This window comes from Geotrypetes seraphini, chromosome 14 (genome assembly GCF_902459505.1).
Source record: "Geotrypetes seraphini chromosome 14, aGeoSer1.1, whole genome shotgun sequence".
Classification (NCBI taxonomy): domain Eukaryota; kingdom Metazoa; phylum Chordata; class Amphibia; order Gymnophiona; family Dermophiidae; genus Geotrypetes; species Geotrypetes seraphini.
Window position 1 is genome coordinate 41767699 of NC_047097.1, and position 13946 is coordinate 41781644.

General features: G+C 43.2%; 1 protein-coding gene across 9 annotated transcripts in view; it reads left to right on the top strand.

Moving 5' to 3' along the window:
* LRRC49 (leucine rich repeat containing 49) overlaps positions 1-13946 on the top strand; it is a 262562-nt gene that overhangs the window by 27625 nt on the left and 220991 nt on the right. For 8 of the 9 annotated variants that reach the window (XM_033919763.1, XM_033919761.1, XM_033919755.1 and 5 more), the window contains 2 exons: positions 1156-1215; positions 4937-5024. Coding sequence is in view for 5 of the 9 variants with exons in the window: in XM_033919755.1 (XP_033775646.1) it covers positions 1156-1215; positions 4937-5024 (148 nt within the window). In the remaining 4 variants the exon portion in view is untranslated. The remainder of the gene's footprint in view (positions 1-1155; positions 1216-4936; positions 5025-13946) is intronic. The other variant, XM_033919760.1, reaches the window with a different exon arrangement.

Consider the following 13946-nt stretch of genomic DNA (forward strand, 5'->3'; position numbering starts at 1 on the left):
GGAGCAGTCATGCATTAATCCTTCCAGTGGTCAGCTGGTCAGTCAGAACACACTTTTGTTACTTGGACGTGATTGAAACAGGTCCAAATCCAAATGTCCTTCCTTTTTTGACTTGGACATTTCTTTCAGTTCCATTATCGCCAAAAGATGTCCTAATTTTGTATTCATCCTAGTCTCACCCAAAACTCGCCTCTAACATGTCTCCTTACCATTTGAATGAACTCTGTGAAATGTGTCCTATTTTTGCTTTTCAAAAGTCATCAGTTAGATGGTTTTGGCAGGTGGATGTTTTTTGGCCATTTTGAGATGTCATTGTGCTTTGAAAATGAGCACCATAGTATGATTAAATAAATGGACATTAGATGGAATAGCATTACGCCCTACGGGCAAACAAATCACCTAAAAAACCAAAGGTAGTTGTGGTCAAGAGTCCTTCACAGATGCAAAGCAAGCACAAGTCGTTCAGACACAATGCAGTCTGAAATTACAAGCCAGCATAGCAGATTGGAAATAAACTAAAGTCTGTGATATGCTGAATATATTTAGCAGGGGTAATATAATTCCCACATCACAGCACATGGATGTCCATTTCTCGTGTATTTTAGAACAGACTGATATCAGCAGATCTTGTAAAATGCTAGCACCACCAGAAATGTACTGACCTGGTGTCTTTATTTTGAGTTGGACTTCCTTTCTAATATCCATTTTATCTATTCTTGATGGATATAGAGGATAGTAGTAGAACAGGTTGAGATATTAAATGTAGGATTACATAACCCTCTGTTGTAGTTCCTTCCTATTTCTCCTACTGTAAACCGCTTCGAGCTCTACGAACGTGGAGATGATGCGGTATACAAACCTAAGGATTAGATTAGATTAGATATGGAACATTTGTTCAAAAATGGTATGCTATAGGGGCAAGAGAGAAAGACGTCGAGCTCTATGAACGTGGAGATGATGCGGTATATAAACCTAAGGATTAGATTAGATTAGGATGGAGACTTGTATACCGCCTTTTTGTGGCTTTGGCATTCAAAGCTGACATAATCATAATTGACTTGGGTAGAATGACATAGAGCAGAGTAAGTGAGCCAGTTGCTCACTTACTCACTTATCTGCTGCTAAATATGTAGTAAATTTCTCTTTTTATCCTAGGTTAACAGTTGTGGGTCTCAGCTGGTCTTTCATCCTCCTGTGCTTGAGAAAAATAAACAGGTGAGTTCTTGAAGAACAATGATCCATGAAGTACAGAACAGATTATGAGCCTGATTCATACTGCAGAGAGGAAAATATTTTCTTTCAGAATTTATCTTATGTTGAATTAAACCAAAAATTAAAAATGTACAGATACTATAACTTGTTACTTTGTTGTTGTTTGCATTTTTATATACGGAGACATTGTATAGTGTAGTAAAGATAGTAAAAGAGATCATCTGCATCTGAAAATAAATGCATTTGGAAAATAGAATTTGTGATTAAAATTTTTTTTAACACATCTTCTGTATTACCCTTTTCTTGGTGTTTTTATGAAAGTTACTAAAACAAATTTCTTTGTGTCAATCCCAGACCCACCCAAATCAATGGGATTGTTGTGCATGCCTACCAGCGGATGGAGACATAAAAAGAAAGTAGTTCTGTGTGATTCGTCTTTATGGCCACTTTGCAGCCCCAGAATGTTCAGTATTTTTGTGTCTCTAGTGGATGGTATCTGCATCTCCCATGTGATGTTTATCAACCAGCTCCTGACCCGGGGGATTGCTGGGGTATTAGTTGAGCACAGAGTCCAGCTGGTGGGAAGAGGCTCCCTTTTTGGTTATGCTGAACTTTCTTGGAGCTGGGGTGACACTTGGTGATGCCAAGTTCCTAACTCTCCCTGCCTGCCTTCCCTCTTCCTATAATCAGAATGTAGAGAGGCAGCTTGTGCTGCCTCTCTAAGCTCTTTCTTCCAAACTCTTCCCCCTCCTCCTTTTCACTTTTTCTCTTAAAAAATGAGATAAAGCTTTGAGGTAAGTTTGTTCCTTGTTTGTCGGGCGCCTCTATCTGATTCTCTTTGTTTGCTTGGTCTGATGGTGTTTTGTGGTTTCCCTGCTATTTCCCCAGCATTCATGTTGTTTCTTTTGTTATTTGTTATGCTAAAGCTCAATGCCCATTATTAGATTTGGTATTCATTTATGACCGAATAATATTTTTCATTATTTGTATTTGGTCCAGTAGTAAGATATACTATTTGGCATTACTCTAGAAGAAATGAAAACAAGAAATGCATTGTCTGATATTTCTACCTGCACGTTTTGCCACCATTTAAAATGAAACATGGCCAAAACTGAGCTAAACCTATATCTCCTTTTCCTCTTCTCTGTTTCTGTGAACATCACCCTATATCTCCTTTTCCTCTTCTCTGTTTCTGTGAAAGCGTGGAACTCGCCCATATGTATGTCCCCTTGCAGTTATGTGCTATGTGGGTTGCGAACTAACTCCCTCTTTACTAAGGTGCACATTATATTCTATGGATGCGTTAGCGTTTAGCACGCGCTAAAAAGGCTAGTGCGCCTTAGTAAAAGGATCCCTAAACTTGTGGAAAACTGTTTATTTATAACTTGCACTCCACATTCTAGGTGGGGGTACAAAAATTGCATACAACCAGCACTTACATGCACAAATGTTATTTCATGGGCATAAGTACTAGTATTCTGTAATCTTAGCATGCAAATGATGCTTGCATTTAGGTGCTAAGATTATAAAATTAGAGGGCCAGTGTACATGAGACCATCTGACTTTCCAATCCGAGTCAAGCTTGTTTCTAGGTCCCTGTTGCATTCTATAATCCATTGCTGCAACGGTGCTGTGAATCTAGTGGTATTAACTAACTTATGAATAATTTGAATGTCACAGTGTGTGTGTGGGGGGGAGGGGTACTGAGCACATTCATTATGCACTAGTACTATAGTGGTTGGTGAATTAATAATAATTACATATTTTAAATATTTTTACAATAAAAGCACTTTATTATTTTGTTGATATAATTCTATCTCACATAATAATTGTGGGTATCCTGAAAAACTGACTGGATTGTTGTTTTCTGAGGACTGAGTTGAGAATCCCTGTTCTACGTTTCAAAAAGCGTAAGATTATAAGAAAGATCATATTATGAAAAGTGATGATGTCAGGCAGTAAAGATCAGGTTTAGGGAATAAAGAGCCCCATGTAATGGTGAGGCTTCAGTGAGATGTATAGAATGCTGGGTGTTGGTTTGGGCATTCTTATACAGTAAGTCATGGGATCTGCTGGGCAGTATGTGAGACTGAAAAGTTTCCCTGTGGGAAATGAAAGCTGGGATTGAAGTAGGCAGGTTGATGTCTACTGTAGAGTTTTCTTTCTTTCAGTGTAATTCTTATATACAGTGGTACCTTGGAATCAGAACTTAATCCGTTCCAGAACCCCGTTCGAGTTCCAAAATGTTTGAGTTCCAAGACAATTTTTCCCATTGAAAATAATAGAAACTGGATTAATCCATTCCTTGGTCCCACAAACTCAGATTTTACAATAAATTTAACAGTAAACACACTGGCAGAGGCGGGTCCCCCTGGCAGAGGCGGCAAGATCAGGTCCCCCTGGCAGAGGCAGCAAGATCGGGCCCCCCTGGCAGAGGCAGCAAGATCAGGCCCACGTGGCAGAAACAGCAAGATCAGGCCCCCGCCGGCATAAGCATCAAGATCGGCATCGGCAAGCGGTGCTCAGCCCAAAGCTTCCCTCCGAGGCAGAAACAGGAAGTTGCGTCAGAGGGGAAGCTTTGGGCTGATCAACGCTTGCAGTTTCCATACGTTCAGATTCCAAAGCAGCGTTCAGATTCTGGGGCAAAATTTAATTTAAAAAAAGTTCGGATTCCAAGTTGTTCGAGTTCTGGGGCGTTTGGATTTTGAGGTACCACTGTAATTAATTGTTATAAAATATCTGCCTTGCATGTTAACCACGGATGGTTATATAGAGCTTTCCATAAAATATTCAACTCATAAATTCATCTTAAAATGGGTGTTCCCTTTGGCTAAATGCTAGAACTGTGATTTATTTACCCAATGTACACTGTAACACACACAGTTGCCCTGGTTTGGCAAGTTATAAATTTTTATAGGTAAAATAGCTAAGACAGATTTAAGAAAAATGTGCCACTTATTTTGGTTCACTATCTCACTTGGGGCTCCTTTTACTAAGGTGCGCTAGCATTTTTAGTGCACGCAGGAAATTGCCGCTCACTACGCTTCTAGAACTAACACTAGCTCAATGCTGGCGTTAAGGTCTAGCGCGCGGGGCAATGTAGCGTGCGCTATTCCGCACGTTAAAGCCCTAGCGCACCTTAGTAAAAGGAGCCCTTAATGTTTTGCTGCTATTTTTTAGTCAGATAAATAAAGGGAGAGAGATCGTAATCTCTGTATTTTCATCTTTTCCTATTGGGTTCTATTTTTTGATAAAACTTATTATTAATAAGCAGTCCTTTGCACTTATATCTTTTTAGATGCAAGGTAAATAAAACAAATGGATTGTTATCTCAACATTACTGTAAAGGAACTACCGTAACTATATAAACCCTGTCAGCTAATCATACCTTAAAGAAATAAAATAGCCATGTTTAGTATGCTTAAGGGGGTTGGACAAGTTCCTGCAAGAAAAGTCCATAAATAATTATTATTCAGGTAGGCTTGGGAAAACTTCACTGCTTATTCCTGGGAGTGTGCTTCAAGGAATAGATCTGCCAGGTACTTTTAGAGACTTAGATAAGATGCTGGGCTCAACTGACTCTTGATCTGACACCACATGGTAAGTCTTATACTATCTTAACCAGATATATTCTAATGAGGGCTCTGCTTAATAATGTTTGTCTTTCAGTGTATAGTGTATTTTTCTAATATTTTTGTTTATTTTAAATAACACTGTTTTGCAGTATGAATTCAAGCTAAGTAAAGAGCAGCCAACTTTATACTACAGAATCTTTCTGCATGATCTAGAAAAGAACAGTGCAGTCAGACAAGGTATTGTATATTGGGGATGAGATGGATCTATCTTCTGATTTTTCCAATTAAAACAGCTTTAATAAATGTGAAAAAATAAGTTATATTGCTTTTCAGAACCATGTGTTACATTCCATTTTAGGAAATGCTTAATCTGCTTTCCTGACTCTTTAATGCTTGTTTTGGAACTCTTGAAATGCTCAGTTATGCTTTTGCAACACAAGATAATTTCTATCTATTGGTTCTGTAGTAAGATGACATAATTCTTTTAACATTTTTATGTTTGATTATTGCTTAATTAAAATAAGCTGAACTTCGTGAATGCTGCTTGAAAGACCTGTTCATCATTTCAAGAGCAGTATTTCTGTGCTCATCCCTTCTCCGATAGGTATTCAGACTCCTTAAAACAGTGGTCTTCACTAATTTTTGAGCAGGGGCCACTTAGGATCCAAATGAGCTGAAGGAAAGCTGCAAAGTATTTTCTCACACGGGATTGCAGCACTGTTGACCAGAGTGTGTCAGTAACATCCATCCTCACTACGTACATCTCTCTCAAAAGTACACCTATATACCAAGCCTCACACTACAACTTTCTACGAAACCTTCCCCATCCTGTAACTCTGTGCCACCAGTCTCTCTACCTCAAATTCATTTCCTGACTCACTTAACTCTCAATCCCTAACTTGTAATAAAACCAAAAGTACGTATTGAAATATCTTTTTTAGAAGAAAAAAAAGTATTTAACATGGTACCAGAATAAAAATCTTCACATAGCCGCATGCAATACAGCTGACAAAAAAGAACTACAAAATAATACTTGCAAATCTTTCAGCTCCAGTTAATGAACTGGAAAGCACATTATCAACAATCAAAGTGCCAAAAGCTTTTGTCTGTCTTTTACAGTTATGCTTATAGTTTACATTTCTCTCTCTTTCTCCACTATCCCCTCTTCCAGAAACAAACTTCTTTTTTCCCTAACCCCCTCTCCAGAGCAAGCATCCCTCTCTCTATCCTCTATCTCTTTTCCCTGATCAAGCATTCCCCTCTCTCCTTCTCCCTATTCCCCAATTATCTCTCTCTTGCTCTTTCTCTCTCTCCCCCTATAATCCCCATCCCCCTTCCCTGATCAAGCATCCTTGGACATGTTCCTGCTGAACTGGAACAAACGTATGTAGGGCTGGTCTCGGTTAGGGCACTAGTCTTTGACCTGGGTGCCGCCAGGTCAGCGGACTTCTGGGCGCGATGGACCACTGGTCTGACCCAGCAGCGGCAATTCTTATGTTCTTATGTTCCCCAAGCATTTCTTCCTCTCCACTATCCTCCTTCCCAGAACAAGCATCTCTTTCTCTTTCCGCTATAAGCCTCTCCCCAGAGCAAGCATCTCTTTCTCTTTTCCCTATAACCCCTTCCTCCAGAGCAAGCATCTCTTTCTCTTTCTGCTATAACCCCTTCCCAGAGCAAGCATCTATTTCTTTTCTCCTATAACTTCCTCCCCAGAGCAAGCATCTCTTTCTATCTCCCCATCCCCCTCCCCTGAGAAATTTTTCCTACCTCTCCCTGGGTGTTGTCTTCCTCAATGATTATTGCAGGCCCAAAGCAGGCAGTCCTGAAACCTTCCTTCCCTAGCAACAGCAGCAGATGAATCCAGAGACCAATGGGATAACCCACATCTACCAGCAGGCGGAGATAGAGAAACTGATTAACAGGTGGTCTTATTGGCTGGCACTCCTCCTGTCTCATCAGTATGCTCTATCTCCCAGCAGGGGAAAGTCGCTATTCCAATAGCTCCTGGATTCTGGCTGTGGCTGGATATTCAATTTCTCCTGTTGAGATTTTCTCTTCAGTGAGCTTGCGATTCTATCTCTCCTGTTGAGATTTTTCTCTTCAGTGAGACAGGGGTGTCCGGCTGAATGGTGCCGGCTTTAGAGGTTACACTTGGGCCCCCCCCTTGTCCCTGCCTCACCCTCCCTCCTATGATTGAGGGTCTATCTGGGTCTCTATTTTTCTTCTTTCCCTGACAAAAAAAAAAAAAAGAGACTGCAGTTGCTTTCCACGATTGGGTACTCTCAGTGGTGCTCAACCTGTTCCTGCCGGTGTCTGACAGCCCTGTAAGCTGGGTTGTGAGTATGCCTTTTTTGCTTTGCAATTGCATGTTATATTTTCTGGTTGTTGGTGTTGTGTTTGGTGCTTCGGGGGACACGGTGGCTGTTGCGTGGTTCGCCGGTTGTTTACTTTATTCTCAGCCTCTATGCTTTGGTGAGCGTATTTTGCAGCTAATTTTCTTTTTTTTTTGCATATGTTTGAGTGGACTGAGCCCCCGCATTGTAGTTTGGACTCGGTTGGAGAAGCTGCTGCCTTCCTGCGCGCGGGAGACGCATGGTGGTTTCCTGTGTGGGCGGGGGGGGGGGGGGTGTCCTCGCATTTGCAGCGTGTTTCGCTGAGGCTGCCCGTCGATCGGCATGTGCCGCGGCTGTGGTCGGGGTGCTACAGGGTAGATTCTGTTGTAGAGCCCGTGCCTTTCCGTGGGCTGGTGGATCGCAATGGTGCTCCGACGCTGGCAGACGCGCTGCGGCGTTCTTGTGGTCTGTTTCGGCGGTTTCTTTCTCTCTGCGCCTTCCTCGGTCTCCCGGTTTTTCCCTCCCAGTTGCATGGGGCCGGCGAAACAGGCAAAGGTTTGTTCTCTGGCTCAGCGGAGCACGTCACAGTGTGGCTTAAGTTTCCCGCTTGCCGCGGCTGTGTTTGATTCTCCGGCTGAGAGCCGCGGTCTTTTCTGAGCAAAAGACTAGCGCTCCTGCACTGGGGGAAGGGCGCCGCCGCTTTCAGTAGTTTCTCTGGTAGCTGGCTTATATGGGCTCAGCCGTCGCTTCTCTGCCTTCCAGGTCGGTTGCGGCGACAGTTGCTTGCAGTTTTATCCTGCGTTCATGAGATATTGGGGCCCAGGGTGTGGGAGTCTCCCGAGTTGATTGATTTGCCGCGCTTGCGTTATCTTCTATGGGAATCTCTGCAGACCCATTAGCATGCGGTTTGGCTCTATACTTCTCCACCCAGTTTCGGCTTCTCTCCGTACTGGGTTGGTAGAAGCCGTGTCTCACAGTGCTGAGTTCAGTCGCAGGAGAGTTCCCAGATTTTTTCTCTTTTGGGGATCTCTTCATCTCTCTCGAGGTCTCCCATGGGTGACACTATGTAAGTTTGGCGGTTTTCTTACTATTGATACCATTGATGTTGCGCTGACTGTGTCTGGTAGCGCTATTGAACTGCTTCCTGCCCTTTGAAGCGGTTTTAGGGGCATATTGGCTATTTCCGATTTCCATCGGGCATAACTATCTTTTTCTGTGTAGCGTTCCAGGGTCTACGTCCGGGGTGTCCCATCGTTTGCCTTCCCTGGGCCACATTGAACTGCACACCCGCTGTCAGCTCTTTCGGCTTTCTCATGGACAGGGAGCTGTCATATGGGCAGGTCGCAACGCTTTTGTCTGATACCGGTTAAGTGGCTGTTGTTTTCCTAAGGGCGGTAGATGCAGCATCTTGATTGCATCTCGTACGTATTCCCTTTATAGGCCATACGTCTTTCGCTCCCGTGGCATGGAGTTAGTACTGTTTTCATGGGTTACATTACAAACCTTGAATTTTTTTCCTAGGAGGATTTATTTCTTCTTCCTGTTCCTGCAGTGATCGTACTGCCATTTACTGTCCTCTTGCGCTTCATTCTGAGGGGATCTTGACTTCTTCCATGGCCTCGTCAGGCTTTCACATGAGGGAGTAGTCGCTATGCTGTCAGGTCAGGGAGTTGTGCACATTTTTCAGGATGCTTGCGCCTTTGCATCCTCCTCAGATTTCCAGTTCGTTCAAGGAGTCTCTCAGTTTGGTGTTTCTCTTGGAAGTGTTACTGGTCCTCAGGACGGTTCTTGTAGTTCTTGGGGTACCACTTAATGTATGGTGGCCAAGACGGGGGCATTGGGCAGGCTGGATCCCATTCTGCTACATTAGTTCTCAGGGTTACACATTTCTGCTGGCAACCTGGGAGGGTATCTACATTTTCTCTATGGACTTGGAATCGGCACTAGGTTTGCCTGCCTCCCTTGGAGCGGCGCTTTCGGTTTTGGCACATGCCATTTCGCCTACCCTTGGATTCACAAGCGTTTTAGAAGCTGTGAGCGGTGGTACCGTTTTGGTGCTGCCAGGCGATTAATCTAATTTCTTCTTGACTGCCTGCTTGATTCGGACGACTTCCAGTCGGGCCATTTGACTGACATGAAAAGGGTGGTTTCTTTTCCTCAGTTCCTTGCTCGTGCATTTTCGAATTTGCAGCGCTCTTTTCTCCTGTACTCCTTCTAGGTACATCGGGATGATGTTTTTGTTCATATAGGAGAGCCAGGTGCTTCTTTCCGGAGACTTGGACGTTGGGTCTCGGTCTCAGAGTGGATTTATTCTTCTCTTTTCATGTCCAAGAATATGGGATTATGTACAGTTTCTAGGATCCATATTGCTGACTCACTGGGAACTTCGGCTTGCTATCCCCTGCTGCTGCTACAGCTGTCACTTTGGTTTCAGTGGTTCCCAGTATCTCAGGGCTACAATTATTTGGTATGCTCCTCCTGCATCGCTCTGGGTGATTTGATGGCTCAGTGCGATTTCTCTTTTAGAGACATGCCTCGGTCTTTGCTGGACTTGCTCATGTCCACTGACCGTTCCGGGCTGTCGGGTTGGGGGGGCTCGATGGCTTCCTTCCTCAGCTCCAGGAGTCTGGTCTTCAGAGGCGACTCCGTACTTGTTCATTCTTCTACTCTTGAGCAGGGTCAGGCTACCTTTCTGGAGCTTCTGATTATTCTTCTGGAATGCCGCTGAGGATCCTTTTGGTCAGTATTAGGATGGGAGTTTTTCTCTACAGCTTGGGCAGTAGGTGTTGTACTCGGTTGGCAGGTGAAGTTGTTCTGCTTCAGTGGGTGTACTCTCATCTTCATCTTCTGTTGGTAGATCCTTTTCTGGATCAGGATGTGAGTTTGGACAGACTTTATCTTCACGGAATCTAAGCATGGCCCATTTCTTGTATGTTACAGTGTACAGCGCTGTGGGCGCTCGGGACAGTGGGCAGGTTGGTGGTGGTGTCATCTTCTGCATCCTGGATATTGAGATTTGTGGCTCGGGCGTTCTAACTCTTTTTATGGACGTGAGATCTCCTGGGACTAGACCTCATTACTCGTCTCTCATTTCTAGGCTTCCTAGCTTCTTCGGCGGGCCCAGGAAGTGTGCGTTAGAGGGGGTTGCTGCGTGGCTCCTTTTTCGCCTCTGCCTTCTCCTTTTCAGTGTTTTCCGTTGGCTGATGTCAGTTTGGATCTGCCATCTCGAGCTCACTTTCCGGGCACTGTATTTATAGAATCTCTGGATTGGCGGCGCCGTCCTTCCTATACGGTTTTGATGAGTTTTTCGACAGCCGGATTAAGAAGTTTCCTGGTATCTCTGGCTTTGCTCGCCTAGGGTCCGATCTCCTTGGATATTTGTACTTCTTTAGTATTATGACCTAGCTTTTTGGAAAGGTCTTGGCTGACGTGTAAAAGTTATGAGAAGCAGGTTGTTTCTTCTTTTTTCCAGGTGCTACAGACGTCTTCTCCTGTGGCTTCTGCTTCCGTTTGGAGGTTTTTCCTTTCTTGGGCGCTTCTTAGCGTCTGACCCACTCCAGAATTCCTTTTTGGGCACGAGTGTATTGCCGAGGCCTTAGAGTTCAATTCCCTTTGGCTTCTTGTGCCATTCTTGGCTTGTTACATGGGCTCGGTATATTGCTCGTCGCTTAATTCTCAGCTTCAGGTTGTTCAGTTCCTACACAGAGTGCAGTGTATTCATGCACCTCTTTGGAAGCCCGGTTTGGAGTACAATCTTCATGTACTTCTTCTCAGTTTTCCGAAGGCTTCATTTCATCCTTGTCTTTTGGCACTCCGAGGGGCTGTGCCGTTGCTCATGTTGTTTCTTGTGGCCCTGGTTTCAGCTCTGCAGTTTTCTATGTTGCAGGCCTTTTTCAGCGGGGATTCCTATTTCTGATTTCCGAAATATAGGGTGTCAGTTCGGATGGTACCACTATTTCCTTCTGTGGGGGTGTCATCCTTTCTTTTCTGTCACACTCATTTTTCCTTCCTTCTTCCTGGGAGGTGACCTTGGGAGCAGTGTTTTTCTTCACTGCATTTTTTGATAAGTACGTAGCATTCTCCGCGGGCTCGGTTTCTGATGACTTTTAGTTGTCTATTTCTCCTTTTTTTTGTATTATTCCAGGGACGCCTCAAACGTATGGCGGCGTACGAAGCCTCCATCGCTCAATGGGTCCAGGAGGACATTCTTTATGCTTGCTTGCTGGCAGGGAAACGGTTGGCGAAAGAACTTCATGACCATTCCGCTGGAGCGATGGCTACTTCTTGGGCTCGGCCCTGAGGCTTTTTCCTTGGAGGAGATTTGTCTCGCGGCTAATTGGTCTACCGAGCGTGCTTTCTCTCTGCATTTCTGCTTGGATGTGGGGGCGCCTGCGGTAGGGGCGTTTTGTGCTTCGGTTGTTGCGGAGGCGGCGTTTGCTTCCCACCCAGATTGAGGATTGCTTTGCTACATCCCATTGGTCTCTGGATTCATCTGCTGCTGTTGCTAGGGAAGGAAAAATTATGTTCTTACCTGTTAATTTTCTTTCCCTTAGACGCAGCAGATGAATCCAGAGCCCCACCCTTTCTGGATATTGTCTCTCGGCTTTTTTCTTTTACAACTTTCGCAGTTTGTTATTATGGCAGGTTGTTTTCGGTATTATTGCATTTTGAGTTTTGTTATGGGAAAGAAGTTTTTTACATGCTATGCCTATTGCTGGTTACGTGTGCTTGGGCAAGGAGCTATACTGATGAGACAGGAGGAGTGCCAGCCAATAAGACCACCTGTTAATCAGTTTCTCTATCTCCGCCTGCTGGTAGATGTGGGCTATCCCATTGGTCTCTGGATTCATCTGCTGCGTCTAAGGGAAAGAAAATTAACAGGTAAGAACATAATTTTTCCTTCCACGAGTCCTGTCTGCACAGCAACAGAACATTGTTGTCAGAGATGTGAGAGAAGGCACCTGGGCATTAATCTTCAACACATTTACAGGACCAGGAAAGGGGGGGTTGTTTCAGGGCAGAGCAACAGGCAGAGGGGCAGAAGAAAAGGTACAGGGACTAATACTGAGAGGGCTCTGACTAAAGATTTAACCCAGTGAAAGCACTGCCTTCAATAATGAAGGCACTTACTTCACTGGTCACACACACAAAAATTCAGAATGACGACGGGAGATGCCAAAGAGGTCCTCGTGGGCCTTGCAATGAAGGTCACTGCCTTAAAGTATCATTCATTCCAACTCATTTGAAAGTTGGCACTGATGAAATGTCTTCCCACAAATGCACATTGCCAGCTTTAGGAGCAGGAAAAAAAAACATTTTGAAGTCAAAATTTAATTTCACTCTAATTCTGGAGTATTGTTTGAGTTTCTAGAGCAATAAAGACAAAGTAGAGGCAAATAAGAGCGGGTTGGAGCTTAATTTTAGAATAGTTAGGAGCCGAGGAGAAAAATCCTTAATGGTTTTTACATTAAAATGTCTTTAAAAATCTTTCTTTATTTCCTTTGAATATTTTTTGTTCTCACCACCCCAGCTTTCTTTTACCTCCCAACTTTTTTTTCCCATGCCCTTCCTTCTGCACTATGAAGACTGCTCCAGATCCAGCAGCAGCAGCAACTTTTGACCTGGACCTTAGTTGCTGTTGCTCCTTCCAGACTCAGTCTGGTCCCAGGCCTGCTGCAGTTCCTCTCAATTACAAGCTACAGACACTCTTCCTGACTCCATGTTCTCTGCTTGGTGGCAGGATCAGAGCTGTATGAATATATCACAGAAACTTTAGAGCAACTTAAGCAAACTGAACTGTGGGTAGCATTGGGTAATGCTGACATTTCTCATAGATTTTGTTTTCCTTTTTACGTATACCTGTGATTGCTTGGGAGAAGGTAGAAGCAGTATGTGGTACCTGTAGATCAGTGTCTCTCAAACTGTACACTGAAGAGATTCCAGGTATGCCATAAGAGATTCTAGAATTTTACTTTATTTTTAAAAATTCCCTTTATAAGTATACACTAGAATAGATGACATATACGTTGCATACTCAAGAGTCTGCCAATCTTATGAACATCTTGTGTGCGTAAGGATACAACCACTTAGACAAGCATCATTCTTTGATGTGATTGGTGCTTAAAAACTAATTTTTTATGCAGAAGTTATTCTAACTTGAGCAACAAAGCAATCAAGGCTTTGTTACTGTTTGGATTATGTTATCTTTGCAAACTTGTATTTTCAGCTCTGCCTGAAAAAAAAAAAGAGAATGACTGCAGATGGTGTATGATGAAATGCACGTTTGCTTGTCAACTATCAAGCTGCGTTTTGAATTAATTTGCACTCAAAAACAAGCACATCCATCACATTGATTAGCAATTCTATTCTATCTTCTTTAGTTTCACCATTGTTACAATTGCCTATACATAGCTTAAAGAACTTTAAATAAATAACTCTCAAATTTAATTTTTTTGTTGGCTTTGCAATTTTATAATTTCAATTATAATGTGCCTCTAAAAACATTTGCTCCATTTAATGTGCCAGAGCTAAATAAGTTTGAGAGACATTGCTGTAGACAAAACATTCAAAGCCTCATTCAGAAACATGAGCTACTTGTTTTAAGTTTTCAATAGTGTGTAGAATTCTTCCATTCTCACATGTGATAGTTTGATTCACTTCTTCAGAAGTTGTCTAAAAGAGATCTGTCTAGGCCTATAGTTCTGTAAAGTTTAGCAGTTTATATAATGCCTCTTCTCCAAGGCCCCAATATATGAGATAGTCTGCAATGTCAAGAGTTGGTAACCAGAGGAGTGCAGTATGTTGTACCATTAATGCTGACTGAAAC